We start from the raw sequence: 22,571 nt of genomic DNA, 5'->3' as shown, positions 1-22,571 counted from the left end.
CCAAGATCAAATGACACATCCAAGACCAAATCATCGCGCTAACTTTGAGCTCGCTAATCCGGTTCTCCGAACACACCTGCTGTTGACGATTAGTACAGCTGGATGAAGTAATGTGAGATCACTGGGTGGCTTAACAGGAGCTACGCATCGATAGTAGAAACATTGATCGGCAACCCTTTGATTGGTCGGCAAAAATGTCGAAGGAGCGCGCTCGGTATTTTTTGGCAGCAGAGCAAGAACTCTTGATTGAGGGATTTCAGGAGTTTCAGAGTTTAATTAAAACGCAAGGGAACACTGCAAAGGCTGCAAAAGCAAGGAGAGAGGGCTGGCAGGAAGTTGCTGACAAATTAAACTCGTAAGTAATTTAATAATAACAATAATAATGGAGTGGATTTATACAGCGCTTTTCAAGGCACCCAAAGCGCTTTACAATGCCACTATTCATTCACTCTCACATTCACACACTGGTGGAGGCAGCTACGGTTGTAGCCACAGCTGCCCTGGCGCAGACTGACAGAAGCCAGGCTGCCATATCGCGCCATCGGCCCCTCTGGCCAACACCAGTAGGCGGTAGGGTAAATTTATTGTATCACACTATATTATCCAATATTATATTACATTATATTATATTGTTATATTATATCCCCTTTCACATTAGAGCCACAACAGGACCCACTAGAACATGGGAACAAGTAAAAGTGAAATATAAGAATATTCTACAGAATGGTAATATTTATCACTTATATTGCTTTTAGTCTCTTGGAAAGAGACCCTGGAATACTCTGTTTGTTTGTTCATAACAGCAACCAAGAAAAGGGCAGAGCAAAAAAAAAGACAGGTGGTGGTCCTGCACCCCCTCGTCAACAAGTTGGTTAAGTAAATAATACCCTCACGGGAATATCGATATCTCTCTATGAGCACACTGTCGCGCTGAGCTACAGGATCCTGTCTGTCCCGCAATATACGCTGGATTCTGAGGACTCTCCTTATCAATCTTGCACCTTCCGCAATGGGTGGCTCGCGTATACGGACAGGATATGGCTGCGACAGGCTTCCCAAATCCACCTTCGCTTTTATAGCCGTGGTCTCTCATCCTGATTACACGAAGTAATTTACAATTACTACTCTGAAATATGAATTACATCTGTAATAATCACATACATGTAATAGAATGTTAATAGTACATTTCCCTTTTTTAGGAAATGACCTGTATGTATCTGTGTGACATCAATAAAAGGATCAAGTGCTGCATTATCTTTAGTTATATTGATGTTATTTATTTATGGTGAAACAGTGGTGGAATATCGCTGTTGCTTTCATATAAATGAAGCGGACATACCTGCGTGGCCGCGATCTAATCCTGTTTACATAAAGTAAGCCTGCTCCCGAGCAGGTTTACGCTTACGGCTCTGTTGCTATGACAGCAAGTCCCGGATGAGCTTCGGGGAACCGAACGATCCAAGATCAGGCGGAATCATCAACAATCTAATCCAGCTAACTTACTTAGCGAGGTACGAAGAACAGGCCCCTGTTATTGGGTATGCATGTCAGGATTGGTGTTGGTTATGAAAAGAATCTCTTAATGAAAATGTTGAAGCTTCTGGGATGAAAGTGTCTTAAATCAGTTTAACATAAACCAGTGGCCTTGGAAACACTTCCAGTTCTCTGAAAGTCTGTGAGTAAATCTAGGAAGAGCTAACACTTTCCTAAAGATATTATGGTCTCACGTGCTAGTTTCAAGTCATATTAAAACAATATGCAGTCAATTTGTAAATGATAGTCATTATAAGAGACGGTACTAGGTAATATTAAAGTTCTAATGTTAAGCCACACAACATTAAAGTAACAGTTACCGTTTTTAATATGAAAGAAAAAGAATCTTTAGATGCTGTACAGAAGCACAAAAATGAGGCTTAAGCTCGTGCAAATTGATCTGGTAAGCCAGAATAATAAATAAGAACAAATAAGAAAAACTCTTGTTTCTTTTCAGCACTGTGGCCAGGTGGACAAAGAGTCAGTCTGTTGAGCAGAGGATTTGTTTAAACTTAAGAACTTCATGAATTTCTTCAGAAATAACATTTTAACCATTAAAGAAACAAATCCTTACCAACTCACATAACTTCTTATTATTAGGAATACCCAGAATAGAAAAGAATAGCCCCTCACTGTCATTGTACATGGACAAAGAAATGATGGGTGCTCCACACCAACTGTACAGGAATAAAATATAAACAGTCAGACACGAGGAATAGATAAAAACAAGGCAGAGGAACACTTTGGAGAACAAAGTGCTTGGAAGCAGTGCAAAAGGACTTGGTCTGAGTATTGAGTCCATATGTGAGTGGCCTCAGTGACGGCATTTACTCAGACCATGGCTCAGATTGGTGAGGTGAGTGGGCAGGGGTGGGGTGTGGGGGATAGTGTTTTTTTGTCTGAATGACCCAGGGGAAGAAGCTTTTAGTAAGTCTGGAGATGTGGGACCTGATTGACCTGAGGTGCTGACTGGAGGGGAGCGGGTCAAACAGGTGTTGAGCAGGGTGTGAGGGCTCACCTGTGCTGGCTTTGCTGTTCCTGAGACAGGAGGATCTGGCGATGGCCTGTCAGAAAGCAGACAATGATTTTTTTGGTGTTACTGACCCTCTATGCAGCCTTCCTGCTCTCAGTCGTGGCCCCTGAGTACCAAACACCAGGCAGGAGGCCTGAGGAGCGGTAGAAGGCCAGCTGGTCCAGGTTATTCATCCTCAGGACAGAGACGAAGTGCAAACGCTACTGGGCCTTCTTTACCCCGGCGATGGGGTTGTGGGTCCAGGTGAGATTGGCGGGGAAGTGGGTCCCCATAAACTTGAAGGTGCAGACAGATTGGTTCTGATCTGTCTGAGCCTCCTGAAGTCCATTATGAGTTCTTTGGTTTTAAGGATGTTCAGCTTGAGGTTACTTTCTGAGTACCAGCCGGACAATTCTCTACCTCTGCCCTGGTAAATGCTGCACTATGTCTGGTATTATGGTGTTGAACGCTGTGCCATAGTCCATGAAGAGCATCCTCACGTGGCTCTTCCTGTTCTTCAGATGGTTCAGCTCTCTGTGAACGCTGATGGTGATCCTCTGTGAGCACACTGGTGAGGGTGGAGGGAGGGGGTTAGTCTCTGCTGAGACACTATCTGCTCGAAGCACAGCATGACTACAGACGTGAGGACTTTAGGTCTAAAGTCACTGTCAGTACATGCTGCTATCTTGGTTGTATAGCGTACAGCTACTTTCAGTACAATTGTTATTTATTTAGACTATTTCTCTCTAATGAATCTTTAGTTCGTCTTTTAACACCATCGTGCCTGAACTTCTCTCCTCCAAACTGTCAGTGGATCACCAGCTTCCTGACAGACAGGAAGCAGCAAGTGAGGCTGGGGGAGATCACCTCTGAAACTCGGTCCCTCATTGGTGCCCCTCAAGGATGTGTCCTCTCACCACTACTGTTCTCCCTCTACACCAGTGACTGTTTGCAGATGACACCACCATCATCGGCCTCATTCAGGATGGTGATGAGTCTGCATACCGGCAGGAAGTTGAGCGGCTGGTACTCTGGTGCAGTCAGCACAATCTGGAGCTGAACACTCTTAAGACTGTAGAGATGACAGTGGACTTCAGGAGACATCCCTCAACTCTGCTCCCCCTCACCATATCAGACAGCCCTGTGTTGACTGTGAAGACCTTCAAGTTCCTGAGTACAACCATCTCCCAGGACCTGAAGTGGGAGACCAACATCAACTCCATCCTCAAAAAGACCCAGCAGAGGATGTACTTCCTGAGACAACTGGGGAAGTACAGTCTTCCACAGGAGCTGCTGATCCAGTTCTACACTGCGGTCATTGAGTCTGTCCTGTGCTCCTCCATCACAGTCTGGTATGGAGCAGCCACTAAACAGGACAGGAGCAGACTGCAGTGGACTGTACGGGCAGCAGAAAGGATCGTCGGCGCCCCCCTGCCCTCCATCCAGGATCTGTACCTCTCAAGAACCAGGAAACGGGCAGGGAAAATCATCACAGACCCCTCACACCCTGGACACAGACTTTTTGATCTGCTGCCCTCTGGCAGACGGTACAGAAACCTGCAGACCAGGACCACCCGACACAGGAACAGTTTCTTTCCCCTCGCCATCTCCCTTCTTAACAGTTGACCTGTCACACTGCTCCCACTGCCAGACTGCAACTGCACCTTATGTACATTTTGTAGTATTCACTCCACCTCATTCATTTCTGTCATCCTGTGTTTTATGTATATAAGTTTAGATTAGTTATTTATGGTTGGTTTACACAGCTTGTGTATGCATGTGTGTGTGTGTGTGGGGGGGGGGGGGGGGGGGGGGGTTGTGTTGCTTACATTGTGGACATTACATTATTATTACATTATACATTGCTGTGCTTGAGAGTCACCATCTACCGGAACCAAGTTCCTTGTATGTGTCTGTGCATATACATGGCCAATAAACGTGATTCTGATTCTGAGTCTGACCTCCCTGGTCTAACAACACAGGAGAAAACAAGGCTCCCCAAAAATATTGGGGAGCTCACTCCTACTCACTCCGCACTTCACACACACGCCGGAATAACTAAATGGCTAAGGCTGCGTTTGCTCAGTCTGGACCTGGACGCCACGGCTCTTCCATCGTCCTTTATTGGCTATGTCCGCAGAGGCCCATCCTTCTGTCCACCAAAACTGATCACAGCACAGAAACAGCTTTAGTGAAGGTTACACATGATCTTCTCTGACAGTGGACTGCTCGTCCTGCTAGACCTCAGTTCACTGTATGATACTGTTGTATTTGGCCATGAAAATCTTAGAAATGGTGTCCTATCAGTCTATGTGTCCTCACCTTGGCCTCAGTGAGATGTGGCCAGGATGTCCTTTAATGCAAATATTAAACAAACATGCAGAACTGCTTTCTTGTATTTGTGCATCATCTCTAAAATTAGAAACGTCCTGTCTCAGAATTATGCTGAAAACCTAGTTCATGTATTTATTACTAATCACATTATCTTAAATGGTAAATGGCCTGTATTTATATAGCGCTTTACTAGTCCCTAAGGACCCCAAAGCGCTTTACATATCCAGTCATCCACCCATCCACACACTGCTGATGGCAGCTACATTGTAGCCACAGCCACCCTGGGGCGCACTGACAGAGGCGAGGCTGCCGGACACTGGCGCCACCGGGCCCTCTGACCACCACCAGTAGGCAACGGGTGAAGTGTCTTGCCCAAGGACACAATGATCGAGACTGTCCAAGCCGGGGCTCGAACCGGCAACCTTCCGATTACAAGCCGAACGCCCAACTCTTGAGCCACGATCGCTCCCTGAAAACTCTTTAGCTGATCCAAAATGCCGCAGAGAGTACTGAAAGAGAGCAGGTTTCTCCTTTACTGCCTTCTCTTCATTGGCTTCCTGTTAAATCCAGAATTCAAAATCCTGCTCCTCACATACGAGGTCTTAAATAATCAGGCCCCATCTTATCTTAATGACCTTGTAGTACCATATCACCCTATTAGAGCACTTCGCTCTCGCTCTGCAGGTCTACTTGTTGTTCCTAGAGTATTTAAAAGTAGATTTTCAGAGCCTTCCTCTGCCTTAAAGATGAAGCTTCAAACTTTCATTTTTGCTAAAGCATATAGTTAGGGCTGGACCAGGTGACCCTGAATCCTCCCTTAGTTATGCTGCAATAGGATGATAGCATGATACACTTCATTCACACTCCTTTCTATTCGCACTCGTCATGTGTCGATCACTGTCCTGTGCTTGCTCACAGCAGGTCTTCTGATGGTTGGGGTTTTCTCTGTATTAGTGTGGGGTCTATAGCTTGTTGTATAAAGTGTCTTGAGCCAACTGTTGTCATACAGTTGAAGTGACCTTAACTGAATTTAATGTAGGTTTAATTTCAAAAGATAAGTAGTGAAATTTACATTCATTTCACTACATGTCCGTTCCTCCCCGAGAGAGAAAATAAGCACGTGTTTCAAATCAGTCCCAGTGTAGGATAGAACGAGTCCAAAAGGACAAGATGATCTCCTCTCAGCTTGACTGTGTTCATCAGAGAAAGCTCAAGCATTGGCTGCCTCCAGTGTAGCCCTCCTTCACCATCTGTCCAATCAGAGGCAAACGCAGCCATGCAGAGCTGCCAGTATAAAGCTGCACTCAGAAACAGAGCAGAGCCCTCTGCATTAGCCTGCTACCCTCTCTCAGGTAGGTCCATTCACACACACACACAAAGTTTACCTTTGTTAGAGTGCAGAGTCACACCACAGTATCGACTTCGTCTTCTAACATGGAAATGACGCTGTTTGTTGATGTGGACGTCGTGATGCTGCGGGGGGGTTAAACTGCCCTTGAGGAGAGATGCTTTTGTTCTTTATGTTGTTGATAGAAATCCTATTCTCAGTTTTCACTTCAGTGCTGACATTAACTGTAAAATTCTACAGATTTCATTTAGCCTTGTAATGGAGTGTGCTTGGAGATATGCTCACTCACTCACAGTTGTTCTTATGGAGTGTATTGTGGTCTAGGTATAGGAAGGAGCCCAGTGTGTGTGTGAGGTTGGATGAGTGGCTGTGTTTTAAATTCATTTGTATGAATTCAAATTCAAAGATTTTTTCTTATTCTGCAGAAAGTGACACAGTAACATCAATGATTGGGAACATGTTGTGTTGCCTCATTTTTATAATGGTGAAAGAACTCTGAATAGAAATCATGCAGCTCATTTGTGTTTTCCTTAAGATGGATATAGGAATGAACTTCGTATGCAGAAACACGATACACAGTGCTGTGAAAAAGCATTTTGCTGATTTGTCACACTTAACGCACTTTCTGATCATCAAACTAATTTTAATATCTTAGATACGAAATGCAGTTTTTCAGTTAACAGAGAAAAAGGCTTAAAAAGGGAAAATGAATTCAGCCTTAATAAATGGTTCAGTGGGCAAAGAACAGCCTGTTTCATGAGATGACATCTGAATCAAACTGAAGTCATTTTGTTCATTTGAGCCCTTCAGAGGTGGAGCTGCTGGGTGTTTCAGACCATCGTCCTGCTCCATAACACAAGTGTGCTTAACCTTCAGGACATGAACTGTTGGAATGAGACTCACAGGTTTCTCACATGTCCATCATTTTCTTTAGATCGCGATGCTTTTTGATCTTTTGTTCCACTTCACTTTGTCAGACAGGTTCTATGCAAGTGAGTCCACAGGTCTGCTAATAATCATGTCTGGGTGTAGATCCTGCCAGGCATGATGAAGGAAATCATTATTTAAAACTGAAATATGTAAGTGTGAGAAATTTGCAAATAACTAAGAAGTCATGAAAAGGGCAAATGTGTTTTCACAGCATGTATGTAATCATGTCTGTTGTGGCTGCCACCAACGTGCTGAATGCTTATTATTAACATCACGCGTGTTCGTCGCATCTCTGCCTGCCCTTACCCCATGTTGTCATGGCAGATGGCTGTGGAGAGATTTGTTATCATAAGTCACACGTGAAGAAGAAAAAAACATAATCGGAGCAAATATTTTCATTTCATGAGTGCAACTGCTTGTAACTTCAAAAACCCACGCATACAAGTCATATGCAGCGTGTCTGCTCTGTGCACTTAGAGAGGAGTCAGGTTTGACTGCACAGATGTCCCATTCATCTGTACAGTATTACACAGCCTTCATGATTTTAAAAACAAAACGAGGATCAGGTACATCTAGCTATTGTAAACTCTGGTCAAAATACAGACATGTCGTCTGCAGCAAACACAGTACTGAGCATGAGAAACCTGCCCCCGAGTTCAACGGTTTTTAAGATGTTTTTCGGTATTAAAGTGAAGCCGGTGATAGATCAGGACATCCACACGTGCACAACACAAATAACAACGTCGTCAAACTTTACCTTCAAAACATCAACAAATCATCAAAAAGACACAAAGTTACTGATAAGTAGCACAGATCACTCTTTCACAATGGCAGATATTTCATAGAGAACTCTAATGTTATGTAGCATTAATATAACACAGTCTAACTAATAAACTGTGGTGTGATTTACCCACAGTGAAATAGCTCCAGCTGTGGTTTACAGTTTAATGCCTCAACAAGTATATTTTAACACATAACATCTGTACTTCTACTTCAGTAAAAGTGTCTTTTTACAGAATGTACATATACTATTACAACTTTTATATAGGATTCGGGATAGCTGATCATCAGTATTTGATCAAAGTGTTTTCTGGCTCTTTATGGAAACAATAATTACTAATAAGCACAGATCAAAGCACTGACACAAACAGCTCTGTAATGATGGTCCTGTTAGTCTCTTTATGAACACTGTTAAGATTTTAAATGAACAAATACACAAACTTATCAAACTCAAATTAAAATAACTGTAAGAAATATTTGAGCAGTGACAACAGACAGCAGATAGATGGTTTCCCTGTGGACTGTGGGTGAAAGGCAGGACACCAGAGTGACGGATCCACAGACACGCTGAAGTTAATCTGCCGTGTAGTTGCACACAGATAACCACAACACATAAAAACCTAACACAAGTAGCACGCAGTGGCTACAAGCATTGCATGTAATTTGTTCTAATATCCTTCAGATTTACACATGATGACAGCAGAAACCTGTTTAATCAGACAAATGAGCTCCTCATCAAAGAGAGCCGGTCACACCGTCCTCTCCTGTTTCCAGATGAAACACTGGAGCCTGAACCCACAGACAGCTGAGCTCTGGAGCCAGATGTTTAGTACTCACTGGCAACATGAGCACGGCCTGTATCTGATCACATTTTTAAAAGTTCAGTTTACTTTGTTAACTAAGAAACTAAGAATCTGTTTTCTTGCAACTGACTTGCCAAGCTGTCCTTTGATTTAATGCAGTAACTGTCCATCAAAGTGACCAGTTCCTCATTCTTTTGAGCTCGGCCTCCACACATTGAACATGAAGATTAAACTTCAGCAGCACACGCAGATCAAAAGATCAAAGTCAGCCACAATCATCCCAGTGCCGAAGAAGTCTCCCATCTCCAGCCTGAACGATTACCGCCCTGTGGCCCTCACACCGGTAATCATGAAATGCTTTGAGAGACTAGTCCTTCAGAACATCAAGGATTACCTCCCCCCAGAATTCGACCCCCACCAGTTTGCATACCGTGCAAACAGATCCACAGAAGACGCCATCGCCACAGCCCTCCACGCTGTGCTGAGTCACCCAGAGCAGCAGCAAAGCTACGTCCAACTGCTCTTTGTGGACTACAGCTCAGCTTTTAATACAATCAACCTGGACATGCTCATCACCAAACTGGTCACTCTCGGCCTCCCTCCTCTCACATGTGCCTGGATAAAGGATTTCCTCACAAACCGACCCCAGACTGTAAGACTCCGCCCCCATCTCTCCTCCACTCGCACACTGAGCACCAGCTCCCCACAGGGCTGTGTGCTGAGCCCCCTCCTGTATTCTCTCTACACCCACGACTGCAGTTCGACCCACAACAACAATCTCATCATCAAGTTTGCTGATGACACCACAGTAGTCGGACTCATCTCGAAGGGAGACGAGGCAGAGTACAGAGAGGAAGTTCTGAAGCTGGCAGCCTGGTGTTCAGAGAACAGCCTGGCACTGAACACTAAGAAAACCAAAGAGCTCATTGTTGACTTCAGGAGACACAGCACTGACTTGGCCCCCTCTACATCAACGGGGAGTGTGTGGAGAGGGTCCACACCATCCGGTTCCTTGGTGTCCTCATCTCTGCTGACATCTCCTGGACAGACAACATCTCAGCGGTCATCAAGAAGGCCCAACAGCGGCTGCACTTCATGAGAGTCCTCAGGAAGTACAAGCTGAACTCCAACCTGCTGCTGACCTTCTACCGCTCGTCCATTGAGAGCCTGCTAACCTACTGCATCACGGTATGGTACGGCAGCTGCACCAAGGCGGATAGAGCGAGGCTTCAGAGTGTGGTCAAGACAGCACAAAAGATCATCGGCTGCCCTCTCCCCTCCCTGATGGACATTTATGCCTCAGCAGAGCAGCAAACATTATCAAGGACAGCTCCCACCCTGGCTCCAACATGTTCAGCCTGCTTCCCTCAGACTCAAAAACAGTTTCTTCCCCAAAGCCATAACCACCCTGAACTCACACATGCACAGATAACACAGCCCCCCACTTCCCACTTCCTCTATGGACCACCACTGTGCAATACCAATTCTATGTGCAATAACTATATACATAACACTATTTATTACATATTACTTACGTCTTGTATATTGTACATTTTATGTATATATGTTTTTCCCTATGTTAATATTGTCCATATGTACATAGCGCTGCAGAACTGTGCCCCCCAGCATGTTTACACTGAGTAGGAGATGCTCTGTATCTCATTGTACAACTGTATAGTGACAATAAAGGCATTCTATTCTATTCTAGACACCTGCCTGCTTCTTGTTGTCACACGTAAAAGTGTGGAGCATCAGTCCACAGCTGGCCAGCCTTTCCTGATTCTGCTGTTTACTCACCAGTGTTTTTTTCTAAAGGTTCATCTGATGTGAATCCTATTGTGATTTATAAAAAAAAATAAAATGGCCAAATATTAAAAGCCTGAAAGAAATCCGTTGCTGTGATATAAGCTGAACACCACTGCTGAAAGACTTCGAGGTCTTTCTTTTCTTCCAGATTTAAACCAATCACAGGTGAGCCCTTTGTGAACGTGCATTTGTCAAACCCCACAATTATAAATGTGACATTTAAAGAAGAACAAAATGTTTGAGACGTTGCTCAAGAAGTGTGGAAATAAATGGTTTTCTGATAAGTAGACAATCATTTAAGATGATAATTCAAAAAGCTCTTTTGTCTTTGTTTGGTTTTAGACATTTTAGCATTTCCTTGTATTGAATCTAAATCCAGTAGTTGATCCTGCAATTGAATCCACGCCAAAGCACCTTAATGTAACTGATTTGGCGCTATATAAATTAAACTGAATTCATTGGTCTTCCTTCTCTCACCCCAACCAATCACAGCAGATGGCCCCGCCCCTCCAGAGCCTGGTTCTGCTGGAGGTTTCTTCCTGTTAAAAGGGAGTTTTTCCTTCCCACTGTCGCCAAAGTGCTGCTCATAGGGGGTCATATGATTGCTGGGTTTTTCTCTGTATGTATTATTGTAGTGTCTACCTTACAATATAAAGCACCTTGAGGTGACTGTTGTTGTGATTTGGTGCTGTATAAATAAAATTGAATTGAATTGAATTTGAATTTATATTATAAATAATACACAAAAAAACAGAAAACCCCAACAATTAAATGACTCCCTATGAGCAAGCACTTTGGCGACAGTGAGAAAGAAAAACCCCCATTTTATCAGGAAGAAACCTCCGGAGCCATGACGGGGATGAGAGGAGGACAAAGCCACTGCTTTATAGAGGTCCCATATATAGACAGTGTTCTGTATACAGAGGAGGACAGTTTGCTGATAAAATTTAAATCAGCAAAACAATGAATGAAGGAATGACTTTTCCAGAATCATCCAACCACCAGCGGCAGTGAACTCTGTTCTGGCCCAACATCATACTTCCTGTTAAAAGGGGGTTTTCTTTCCCACTGTCGCCAAGGTGGTGTATGGTAGCTGTGTTGGTTTTTCCCAACGATTACAATCTTTCTATAGATGCAACACATATATGGTGCTGATGAAATTCATCTGAGAGAACGTGAAAAAGAACAACACAGCTGGATTCCAAACATTTTTGTTCTTCCTTTTAAAAAAGGAAAAGGAAATTTGGAGATTTCACAAAATCTATCCAACACTAATCCGTGACTATTGTTGAATGTATTGTTTATACTAACATGAAGAATCTGATACCCATCTGTATCAACTGAATATAAAAAAATACACAAAGCTGTGCATCCAGTGGTCAGATAATCAGATAGTTATTTGTCTTGTATTCTCTGAGTGCTTCCAACACATGTAGAGTGTTACAGCTACTAATGAAGAACTAATTACTGCTTAAAGAGGTGTTGAAAGTGACAGTCAGACTGAACAGTATATCCTTGCCTTTTCTTTAAACACAAAGCTCATTGCTACAGCCAGGGATGGAATAAAAGTGATGCCCTTCAACTGCTTTTTAGTTTTAGCTTCCCTGTTTTCCACCACAGTCTAGGTTCTGTCACTAGTTACCTAACATTAGCAGTAACCATCCACAGACATTGTGCATTGTCTTAGATCCGGCTTGTGTTAAATCTATGACAGGTTTTAGTGTAGGGCCCCATGATGTAAATTAGACTTAATACATGTCGTGTTTCATGTCCACTTTGAGTACAGCACTGCTTCCAGTCACATTTAACAGGCTGCTGATGAGTTGTTGCGGGGGAGGTGGAAGTGGAGGAGGTGACAGCTGAGCATTGCAGTATAAGTGCCAGGCCTTTCAGTGGTTACCATGGCACCAAGTCTGTCGCATTCTTGTGTCGTTACAGGAGAGAGTGTGTGTGCGTGCGTGCGTGCGTGTGCGTGCGTGCGTGCGTGCGTGCGTGCGGGCGTGCGTGCGTGCGTGTGTGTGTGTGTGTCTGTGAGTGTGAAACCTTCCACTGGCAGTCTTTGCCACTGTCACTATCCAACTGCAGATGAAACCAGATAGAAAACAATTTGATTCATGGTCCAGGAAGGTAGGATGAGACTGAAACACAAAGACGGGGTCTTCTACAAACACTGAGCTCAGCTTTGAGGACCTGAATATAACAAAGTGACCAAAGTACAGTTAAATATTACTCCTTGTTGGTCCTAATTAAAAGTAGGATCGGGAGGAATTTTAGCCACATGTAAACAAGCATCGCTAACAGAACCTAAAACCTATAAAGGGCTGTGGTCCCAAACCATACCCCACCTCGAAAGGTTAAACCTTACAACAGCGGTCCCCAACCTTTTTTGCACCACGGACCGGTTTATGCCCGACAATATTTTCATGGACCGGCCTTTAAGGTGTCATGGATAAATACAACAAAATAAAACCGGTACCGAAAAAAATAAGATTTATTCATAACACACGGGAAAAGACCCAGGAAAACAGAGTTAACGATAAAAACGATAACAAAATAACGCTGAGAACCGATAAAAACCCTGAAAACCAGACATTTCACACCTGAGCCTCAACTCTCGCGGCCCAGTACCAAACGACTCACGGACCGGTACCGGTCCGAGGCCCGGGGGTTGGGGACCGCTGCCTTACAACACACTAAGACTACACGGTAAATTTATACAGTTAAAGAAGGAAAAGACCGGCCATAAAGTCCATGAGTTTTATTGTTGAAGTTTCTAAGACCTGTAGGATTCCCCAGTGAGCAAACAGGTGTTGGCCACCATGTGAAACATCCATTAAAATATTGCTTCACTCTGGAAAGTTATGGCCTGGGTTTCAGTATCTTCCAGGAAGATGCAGCTGATGATATTTTTTGCACTTTTTGCTCTTTGAAAAGCCATTTTTGTCTCCTGCAAGATGGAAAGGAACTCAATTTGTTTTTTCTGCTTGATTCATTATTTTCTATGTCTATATACAGATGCTGCCTACCTCGTTTGTAAGAAGTAGCTGACTGAGTTATTCTTGCCTCCTTATCAGCTCAAAGCAGTCTGGACATCCTCCTCTGACTCCTGACATCAACAGGGGGAACTGCTGCTCACTGAGTATTTTCTCATTTCAGACCATTCCCATGGTTGTACATCAACCTGAATTACTCACAGCAGCTCATCTGCATCAACAATCATCTTTATGTTGAGGCTTGGTTTGAACTTCAGTGAGCTGTCTCAACTGTAGCTACGTGCCTACACACTTTGACTTGCTGCTGTTTTAAGACTGTATATATTTTCTTCATCTGTTGTCTCATGCATATAGTTTCGCGCAGTTTTGTTTCAACAAATCGTTCACGTTTCATTTTTCTGTCTGAACACTTTTTCTCTAGCTTATGTCTACATTTTTACAGAACTATTTCCAATGTCAGCAAGGCTTTGATAATAAAACGAAACATTTTGATAACAAAGTCTTCATACTGTGCTGAAAGTGTTTGAATTCCTATTCATGTTTAGACAAATGTCAAATAAGGTTTAATTGTTTTCATGGCTTTTGCACAAGCAAGTCTGTGTTATGAAAATGCCATAACTTGATAAGAAGTGCATGAAGAGCAGTGAAGATGACATCCCTGCTGGGAGAACTGTAATAACATCAGGAACTTAATGGTACTATGGACGACAACACTTAAGACGAACTCTGAGGCAATCACACAAGTTACCATCACATGTGGAATATACCAATGTGATGCACTGTTCCCACTGTTGATCTGCACAGGCCTCAGTCCTCTAAGCCAGCAGTCCCCAACACCCGGGCCATAGGCCGTGAGAGTTGAGGCTCGGGTGTGAAATTTATGGTTTTCAGGGTTTTTATGGTTAACTGGGTTTCCCTGGGTCTTTTCCCGTGTTGTAGTTGTGTCTTATATTGAAAGAAATGTTTACGCGTTACCATAACGACCAGAGAGCATTAAGGGGGAAAGAGGAGGATGTTATTGTTGGCGCATTTCAGGAGGCCGCTGCTAATAAAGTTACACAGTTACACAGTGAATTCGTGTTTATTTACAAAATACCACAGTTTTTGCCTTAATCGTATCATTTTATTTTGTTGAATTTATCTGCGACATCTTAAAGGCTGGTCCATGAAAATATTGTCTGAGATTAAAGTGGTCACAAGGTTGGGGACCGCTGCTCTAAGCCAGCCCACCACTGAGAGTGGATATAGATTCAGGAGTGGAGTAAAATCTGCAACCTCTAGAAAAATGTACCGAGACAGTCTTGTTAAAAATCTGCTGCTATCTAGCAGGACGATGAAGACAAAATGAGGGTGGATGCTTCTGCAGTTGCCTCACGGTACAAAGAAAACAGAGAAAACCCAACAAAACATGAGCCCCTTTGAGCAAGCACTTCGCTGACAGTGGGAAGAAAAAACTCCTTTTCAACAGGAAGAAGCCTCTGGCAGAACCAGGCTTAGGATGTGCTGCAACAGGAGAAAGACACCCTGTGGAAGAGAGCCAGAGATTAATGATAACTAATGACTAAATACAGAGTGCCGTATAAACACAATGGGAGTTAACAAGGTGAGGGCCCTAACAGCGGCCATAGTAGTTTTGTTGGTTATCAGAATATTATTTATTATTCTCTAAGGCAGCGGTCCCCAACCCCCGGGCCTCGGACCAGTACCGGTCCGTGAGTCGTTTGGTACCGGGCCGCGAGAGTTGAGGCTCAGGTGTGAAATGTCTGGTTTTCAGGGTTTTTATCGGTGTTCAGCGTTATTTTGTTATCGTTTTTATCGTTAACTCTGTTTTCCTGGGTCTTTTCACGTGTGTTATGAATAAATCTTATTTTTTTCGGTACCGGTACTAGTTTTATTTTGTTGTATTTATCCGCGACACCTTAAAGGCCGGTCCGTGAAAATATTGTCGGGCACAAACCGGTCCGTGGCGCAAAAAAGGTTGGAGACCGCTGCTCTAAGGAAATGATGTGGGTTACAGTTGCTCCAGACAGTAACAGACTAAACTAATTAAGTAGTACAACATGTTACAGAGTTTACATATTTAAAAAATAGCACTAATATATAGAAATTGCTCACTGTACCGTATCACCCACAGGATGATCTGGTACTGTAAGGTCATTGAAATAGGATGAGGCCTGATTACTCAACACCTTCTTTTCCATGAGAAGAATTTTAAAATCTGTGTGGCAGAATGGGCCAAAATGACACTACATGCGACTAGTTTCTCCATACAGCAGGCAGCTTGAAGCTGCCATCATCAACAAAGGCTTTTGTGCAAAAGATTAAATACATTTTAGTAAGCATATATCTTTTCTGTGTGTTATTTCTAATTTAGTTTTAATAACAGGAAAGTTTGCAGCTTAAATACATGCACAGTTTATGCTATCCTTCAGTGGCAAAGCTAAGAAGCCACTGTTGTGGCTGATAGTTTGAATGTTAATGTATGTAGGAAGTAGCATCCTGGCATTTGTAATGGCAGTACTCACTTTTTCTATTTGTTTAACAAACATATTTACAGACAGACTTGTGCACACAGACACACAAACACACAGGGAGAGTCTTTTGTATTGTGTACATTTCTGTCACTACTTCTTGTCTTTATTATTTGGTTACTTGTGTAACTAAACAGCATATATAGGGCTTATGGTCTGAACAGGCTACATTTTCCTATGACATTATTTATCAAAAACGCTGCAAACAAGACTTGATTTTTTTGACAGATAAAGCTGCAACACAAGATTTCAGACACATTTCCTGATGTAGCAGCAATCAGCCCCTACAAAGCTTACTTAAAGTGTGTGGTGGTACCCAGACCCAGTCCTTACATAAGGGTAGACACAATAGACAAAAAATACTCTCTAATTTAGCTGTTTTTTATACGCTGCCTTTCTTTCTGCAGTCAATGACAGAGGAAACAGAGAAATTAACACACACCCACACACACCTCTATATGTGTGTGTGTGTGTGTTTAAAACAAACAAACAGCAATTCTCCGTTCTAAAAAACAAATCTTTCCTTCTCTTATTCTCTTTTCTCTCAGAAGGCTACCTCAGTGGATAGAGAGGCAGATGGAAAGGAGCTGAAGAAAGGTTGCAGCACAGCTGAGGATCACAACTCCATGTCCATCACCATGGAAACAGCAGAACAATCAGCGTTGGAGATGGATTGTGAAGTGGATGTTGGCATGGCTGATTCACCTAAGCAACAGGATTTTATTGCAGATGATGAGCTTGTTTGTTCAGCGACACCGCCATTAGTCCCAGAGTCTCCGTTGGAAAAGGTAACGCTCGACACTTTATTAACTGACATGCCACGCAGCAGAGACGCAAATGACAAGCTTGACTGCTCTGACCCCAACGTCTGCACTGAAACGGCTTGTCAGAATCAAAAAGAAGCTTTGGTTTTGGAGCCGGCCTGTGAAGAGCTCAGCAGGAATGAATCAGTCACCTCATCTGTGTCCGACCCACTCTCCAGTGTAGACAGTGTGTGTGAGAATGACCCCCAACATAAGAGGAGGAAAACACCAGAACTAGATCCTGCGCAAGAACAGACCCCTGAGCTAGAACAAGATGCTGTACCAGTACAAAGCCCAGAGCCTTGTGAAGATCCTGAGGAACTAAGTCTTGAACTAGAGCAATACCCTGAACCGGAGGAATACCCTGAGCTAGAGCCGTTCCCAGAATCAACGCAATACCCTGAACCAGAGGAATACCCTGAACCAGTGCTAGACCCTGAGCCAGAGCCGTTCCCAGAATCAACGCAATTCCCTGAACCAGTGCTAGACCCTGAGCCAGAGCCGTTCCCAGAATCAACGCAATACCCTGAACCAGTGCTAGACCCTGTGCTAGATCAGTATCCTGAGCCAGAGCCTGGGGCTGTTGACAATTATCTGCATTCTGAACAAGATGGCTATCTAAATCTGGAAATATATAAAGACCCAGAGGCCCAAGAACTCATATTTGAACCATCCGTCACAGAGGAGTCTATGTTAGCACAGTGCATTAGAGAAGAAGCTATGTCAGACGTCTCCACCGAATCCTGCCATGAACCTGGTCCTGATGAAATGGAAGAATGCCTGAGAGTTGAGATTGCAGCAGCATCTTCAGATAGTGAGACGGATGAAAAATGGAGAACAATATTCTCCTCTTCTATTAATAAAGAAGATGATGATTCATACTTGGATAGTCTTCAGTTGAGTGCCCAGGAGCTCTTTGTACAAAAAGCTGAGATGACAGGTGCTGAAGACCAAGACAGCAACGCTTTTCATGAAGTGTGTTTTGAGGTCCCGCAAGTGGAAGACGTTCTGGAACAGCCCGAGGTTAACGTTCCTTTTCCCAGCCCTTCACAAGAGGTTAAATATAACCCGTTAGGCCTTCAAGGCTTGTCTAAAATATCTGAAGATGAGAGTGAGAATGGTAAAGATGCCAATTATAACCACATCACTCACCAACCGCACATCAGTGTAGATGCAGTCAAGAAGCTACCTAAAGACTTCTGTGTGATACAGGAAACCAAGAGTGAGAATGTTAGTACAGAGCACGTGGACTTCCAGCTGGCTCGTAAACAGTGGCGGGAAATGGAGGAACAAACCAAAAACAAGGTAGTCTTACCTACAACCAAGCAGCTGAGCTTCCACGGCAGCCACAGCTTCATGTACACTCCAGTACGCAACATTGACCGACCTCACAAGAAAGCACATGATCTGGAAAACTTAGATCTGGTTGGGGAGTATCCTCACACCCAATTCAGCCCCTGCTCAGAGGATTCTGGTTTGGATGATTCCAGTTACAGGTCCCCTTATGATGATCCAGAAGCAGTTGAAAGGGATATTCGCATATCACTGGAGAGGGAAGAAAATTTCAAAAGGGAGAGGGGCCTTTCCAGGATGGGCAAATCTACTGATTGTGCACCATCAAGAAGTATCCCTAGATCAATAAGCACTCCACTGACGCCGTCATTCATCATCACCTCCTCACCTACCAAGGAACCATTCAAACATGAAATGTCAGCGAACAATGTAATTATTCTGGACCCTAGCAATGATTTTACCTCTAGTCCCAGGCATGTTAAAGACAACATGAAAGCTCAGTCTAGTGAGTGGCACTCCAAAGAGACCAGCTCCAGTGTCATCATCCTGGAGACGTCCAATTTGATTATTCGCAGTGCCTCTGAGTTCTCTCTCAGTAAAGCATGTGAGCAGCCCCAGGAAAAAATGTTCCTGAACAACCCATTTTTCAAACTACGTTCGAGAAGCACAATATCCTTGGTGGATGAAGAGATCAAGATGGTAAAGCAGAGGGAGGATGAGCTGAAGAAGGAGAGGGAAAATCTGTATGCCAAAGACAGGTTCTGCGCAGAAAGAGTATTGTCAAATCGCATGGAAACGTTGACCTTTAATAACTCAGGTATGCTAGCATGATATTCACCATGTTTTTCCCTCCATTTGCCTATGTTAATGCTAATTATCAATTGTGGTGTGTCGTATTAGTTGATGTTCCTGTGAAGTGCAAGTCGTCTCCATCTTCACCAATGAAAACCACCCACAGGATGGATCGTGCTGCTCTATCGTGTGATCACAGAGTGAGTTCTTGATGAAACATCTTTGAATTTCTTTGTCATCAACCAAAACATGCAATTTCATGCTTTGCATTTCATATTTATACTGTCATTATGAAACCTGAGACTTGATAAATAAGCTCAAACATAATGTGCTCATTGTCTCATTTATAGTGTAAATAAGATATGAGGTGATTGTTTGTGTGTTTTCATAAATACAAATTTTTTCATGGTTAATTCCGGCATTTACTAGTAATTTGTGTGACCTCATCTAACGTGAGGACTATTTTTGCCTTATAAACATTTATAAATAAATGTAATGTCTCTGGCCTGTGTCCAGACATGTTGACACCGCTGCAAGTGATGTCGCACAGAAGGAGCAGCAAGTTCAATCTGTGTCTCTGGGAATAAAGGGGGTTGGTATCCTAGGGAGATCTCAACAGAAGACAAAACTGTGCAGATGAGGTGTGAGACATGTGTACATACTCCACCCAGACAAGATATGATGACCAAGTTGATGGATTGTTGGAAGTGAAGCAGTGAAGCGTAGCCTCCAGCTCCTGATCCAACCCTTCTGTTTGGCTGTTGGTCTGGGGATGATATCTGGAACTGAGACTGACCCGGGCTCTGTCATGTTCAGTTTCTTCAGAAGGAATTACAGGAGAAATATATGTAATTTAAAAAGATTTAATTTGCTTCAGCAGTTGGAATTACAAGTTGGACTGGACCTCCATGTGAACACAGCCACCTGTCTTCACACAAAGGACGGCCCTGGATCGGGCCGTATCGTTTTTATAACCCAACAATAACACACTATTATTATAACTGTCTTCTTCCCCGAACCATCCTGATGTCTCCATTTGGCCTTCTCCTCACTCACGACTAGGGATAGGTATTGATAAGATTTTCACGATTCCGATTCCATTTTCGATTCTGTTTAACGATTCGATTCTTTATCGATTCTCTTATTGATTCTTTTTAAAAAAGGAGAACACTAAGGTCGATTAGCTTAGAACTTTGTTTTATATCTTCTCTTTGAACAAGGTAGAAATTTAGGAGTAACATGGCCTTACAAACCCAACAGTGAGATCTTAAGAGATCCAGCCTACAGCTCTTCAATGGGGTGTCACAGGGTCCCCAGGAAAAAAAATTGTAAATGTAAAATAATAAAATAAATATTCTTCTGTAGCAATAACAAAGTATAACATAAATTATTCTGTAGCAATTACACAAGAATATCCAGAAATGTCCCTGCCTACAATTAAACACATTCACTTACCAAAGTGAAATCGGGGCATCTGCTGTGGCAAATGGGTGCAAACTTTTGACCACAAACTGAGTCACTGCTCGGTGACATTCGTCTATCCTGGCCTGAAAGGAGACGCTACCGGTAGACTGCAGCGAGAGCTGCCAGCATCTGAGCCAGACTGCCTCTCTCATCATGGTCACTAAATGCACAGTAATGGCAGGTTTGTAATAAGGCAGATCGCGCTAACATAATATGGACTGTTAGTTGATTATTTACCTGCCGCATTAACGGGAGAGGACGTGCAAACGTTACCGCTGCTGCTGGGTTGAGATTCACGAGTCGAGCGGAATTAAAAACACGACATTCATTTAAGGTCATCGTGTGTTTTGTGAGCAAATGCTTTTGCATATTCGTAGTGTTTCCTCCCTTAAATGAAATATCTACTTTGCAAGTGTTGCAAGTTGTCCTGTTGTCATCCGTTCTCGTAAAGTATAACCAAACTTTTGAGCGTTTGAGCCGCCGCGTTTCCTGCCAGGTAAATGACGCTCCACAACGTGGTGACGTCATTCGGGGCGACTGGAGTCGATAAGAGAATCGTTTGCAAAAATGGCAAACTATTCCAAGGAATTGAAACAGTGGGAACCGGTTCTCAACAAGAACCGGTTTTCGATACCCATCCCTAGTCATGACCCTCATTATCTGCTTCTTTTCCTGGAATGACAAGACAGAAAAGAAAACACCTCCCTGCCTAGCCTTGATCATTTTAATAATATCCTACTACTGTTTCTATTTAACTCTCTTCGGCCTAGCAAATATCCTTCTAACCATTATCTAGTGTGATGTGTAAGCATGTAGCAAAACCCTCTGCTTCCCGTCAGTTCTCAATATTTGGACTTAGTGCTGTCTAACTACACAGTCACACTCCGGTGGATGCATCGGAGAGAAACTTGGGGTTAGCATCTTGCCCAAGGATACTTGGCATGCAGACTGGAGGAGCCTGGGATCAAACCGCCAACCTTCCGATCAGTAAGTGACCTGCTCTACCTCCTGAGCCACAGCCACCCCAAGCCACCCCTGAACAACGTTTTAGATCCTCAAAACATGGAGCGCCAACTTGTTTTTGAGCACATTGCGTTGTGTATATAAAAATAATAAAAACAGCTTTAATTAATCATTTTAAACCCTAGCAGCTCCCAATGCAGAACAGAAGGACTTCCACACCTGTGAAGTAAACTGAGGACCTCGATCAGACAGGATCTGGAATTCCGTGGAGTCGGAAAACATGATCTGTCAATAGTTTAGCTGTCTCAACAGCTGATGGCAGTTTGTCCAATGCTAAAGGTGGGCTGAATTAGAAATCCTATCAACACTGGTGAGTATTACAGTTTTTCCCGAGGAAGCGGGGAGACCAGTAACAAAATTTATGTGGAACAGAGTCTCTGTGGAATGGCTAGTGGTTGGAGCAACCCGAAACAGCACTGGTTATGGTGTTTATTGCAGGCAAGCTACTACGTACTCTCTCACATCCTTTTCTACCGAATCCACCAAAAGTGACAGCGAAGCAAACATATGGTCCTACTCATCCCAGGATGAATGGAAAAATGGAAGGTATGGATCCAGTGGAGTACTGTGGCACATGTAGAGGTGGGTACAAACTGGCAACCAGGCGGGCCAGTGCCTGGGTTAGGCTTCTCCTGAAGGGCCTGCTGGATCGTGTCCTTGATTCTCCAGGTTACTGCACCCACCCTGCAGGAACCAGGGAGGATGTAGCCAGGCTCAGCAGTACTAGTGTTGGTGACGAACTGGCGGGAGAGAGCGTTTGACATTTCTGGACCTTGAACGATAGGAGTTAAAGTTAAAACGTGCAAAAAATAGTGACCAGTGAGCCTTGACGGGCGTTCAGTCTCTTGGCTGTTCTCAAATAGGTTAAGTTCTTGTGATCTGATTCAGCTTCAGGTGGCCAAGTGAACAAAACCTTTGCTGACATGAGGTAAGTTACAGGTGTCTTGATGCATGCTCAACCAACCTGGTGAGTAAGTGACTTCTTCAGTCTCAGCTGACTGCAGGTTTCCCCAATCTTATAAACAGGACATGTGCATAATGACTGAAACCAGCCCACTGAAGGAACAATGGGCTGGGAGGTCAGTTCCTTCATCATAATTATGCAAATTCGCATGACCATTGATCA

At 43.5% G+C, this 22,571-nt stretch overlaps 1 protein-coding gene across 7 annotated transcripts in view; it reads left to right on the top strand.

Moving 5' to 3' along the window:
* The window catches only part of palmdb (palmdelphin b), an 82,896-nt gene that overhangs the window by 54,249 nt on the left and 6,076 nt on the right, over positions 1 to 22,571 (top strand). For 5 of the 7 annotated variants that reach the window (XM_086305295.1, XM_086305299.1, XM_086305298.1 and 2 more), the window contains 2 exons: positions 16,619 to 18,983; positions 19,067 to 19,158. In XM_086305295.1, coding sequence (XP_086161421.1) covers positions 16,619 to 18,983; positions 19,067 to 19,158 — 2,457 coding nt within the window. Of the gene's footprint in view, positions 1 to 5,799; positions 6,232 to 16,618; positions 18,984 to 19,066; positions 19,159 to 22,571 lie in introns of those variants that run through there. The other 2 variants (XM_086305297.1, XM_086305292.1) reach the window with 2 other exon arrangements.

This window comes from Aulonocara sp. 'chitande type north' Nkhata Bay, linkage group LG9 (assembly GCF_057382095.1).
Source record: "Aulonocara sp. 'chitande type north' Nkhata Bay isolate Kocher_YH1m ecotype deep benthic linkage group LG9, A_spYH_male_GT1.1, whole genome shotgun sequence".
In the NCBI taxonomy this organism is placed as follows: Eukaryota; Metazoa; Chordata; class Actinopteri; order Cichliformes; family Cichlidae; genus Aulonocara; species Aulonocara sp. 'chitande type north' Nkhata Bay.
This window is presented reverse-complemented; position numbering and strand designations above follow the sequence as displayed.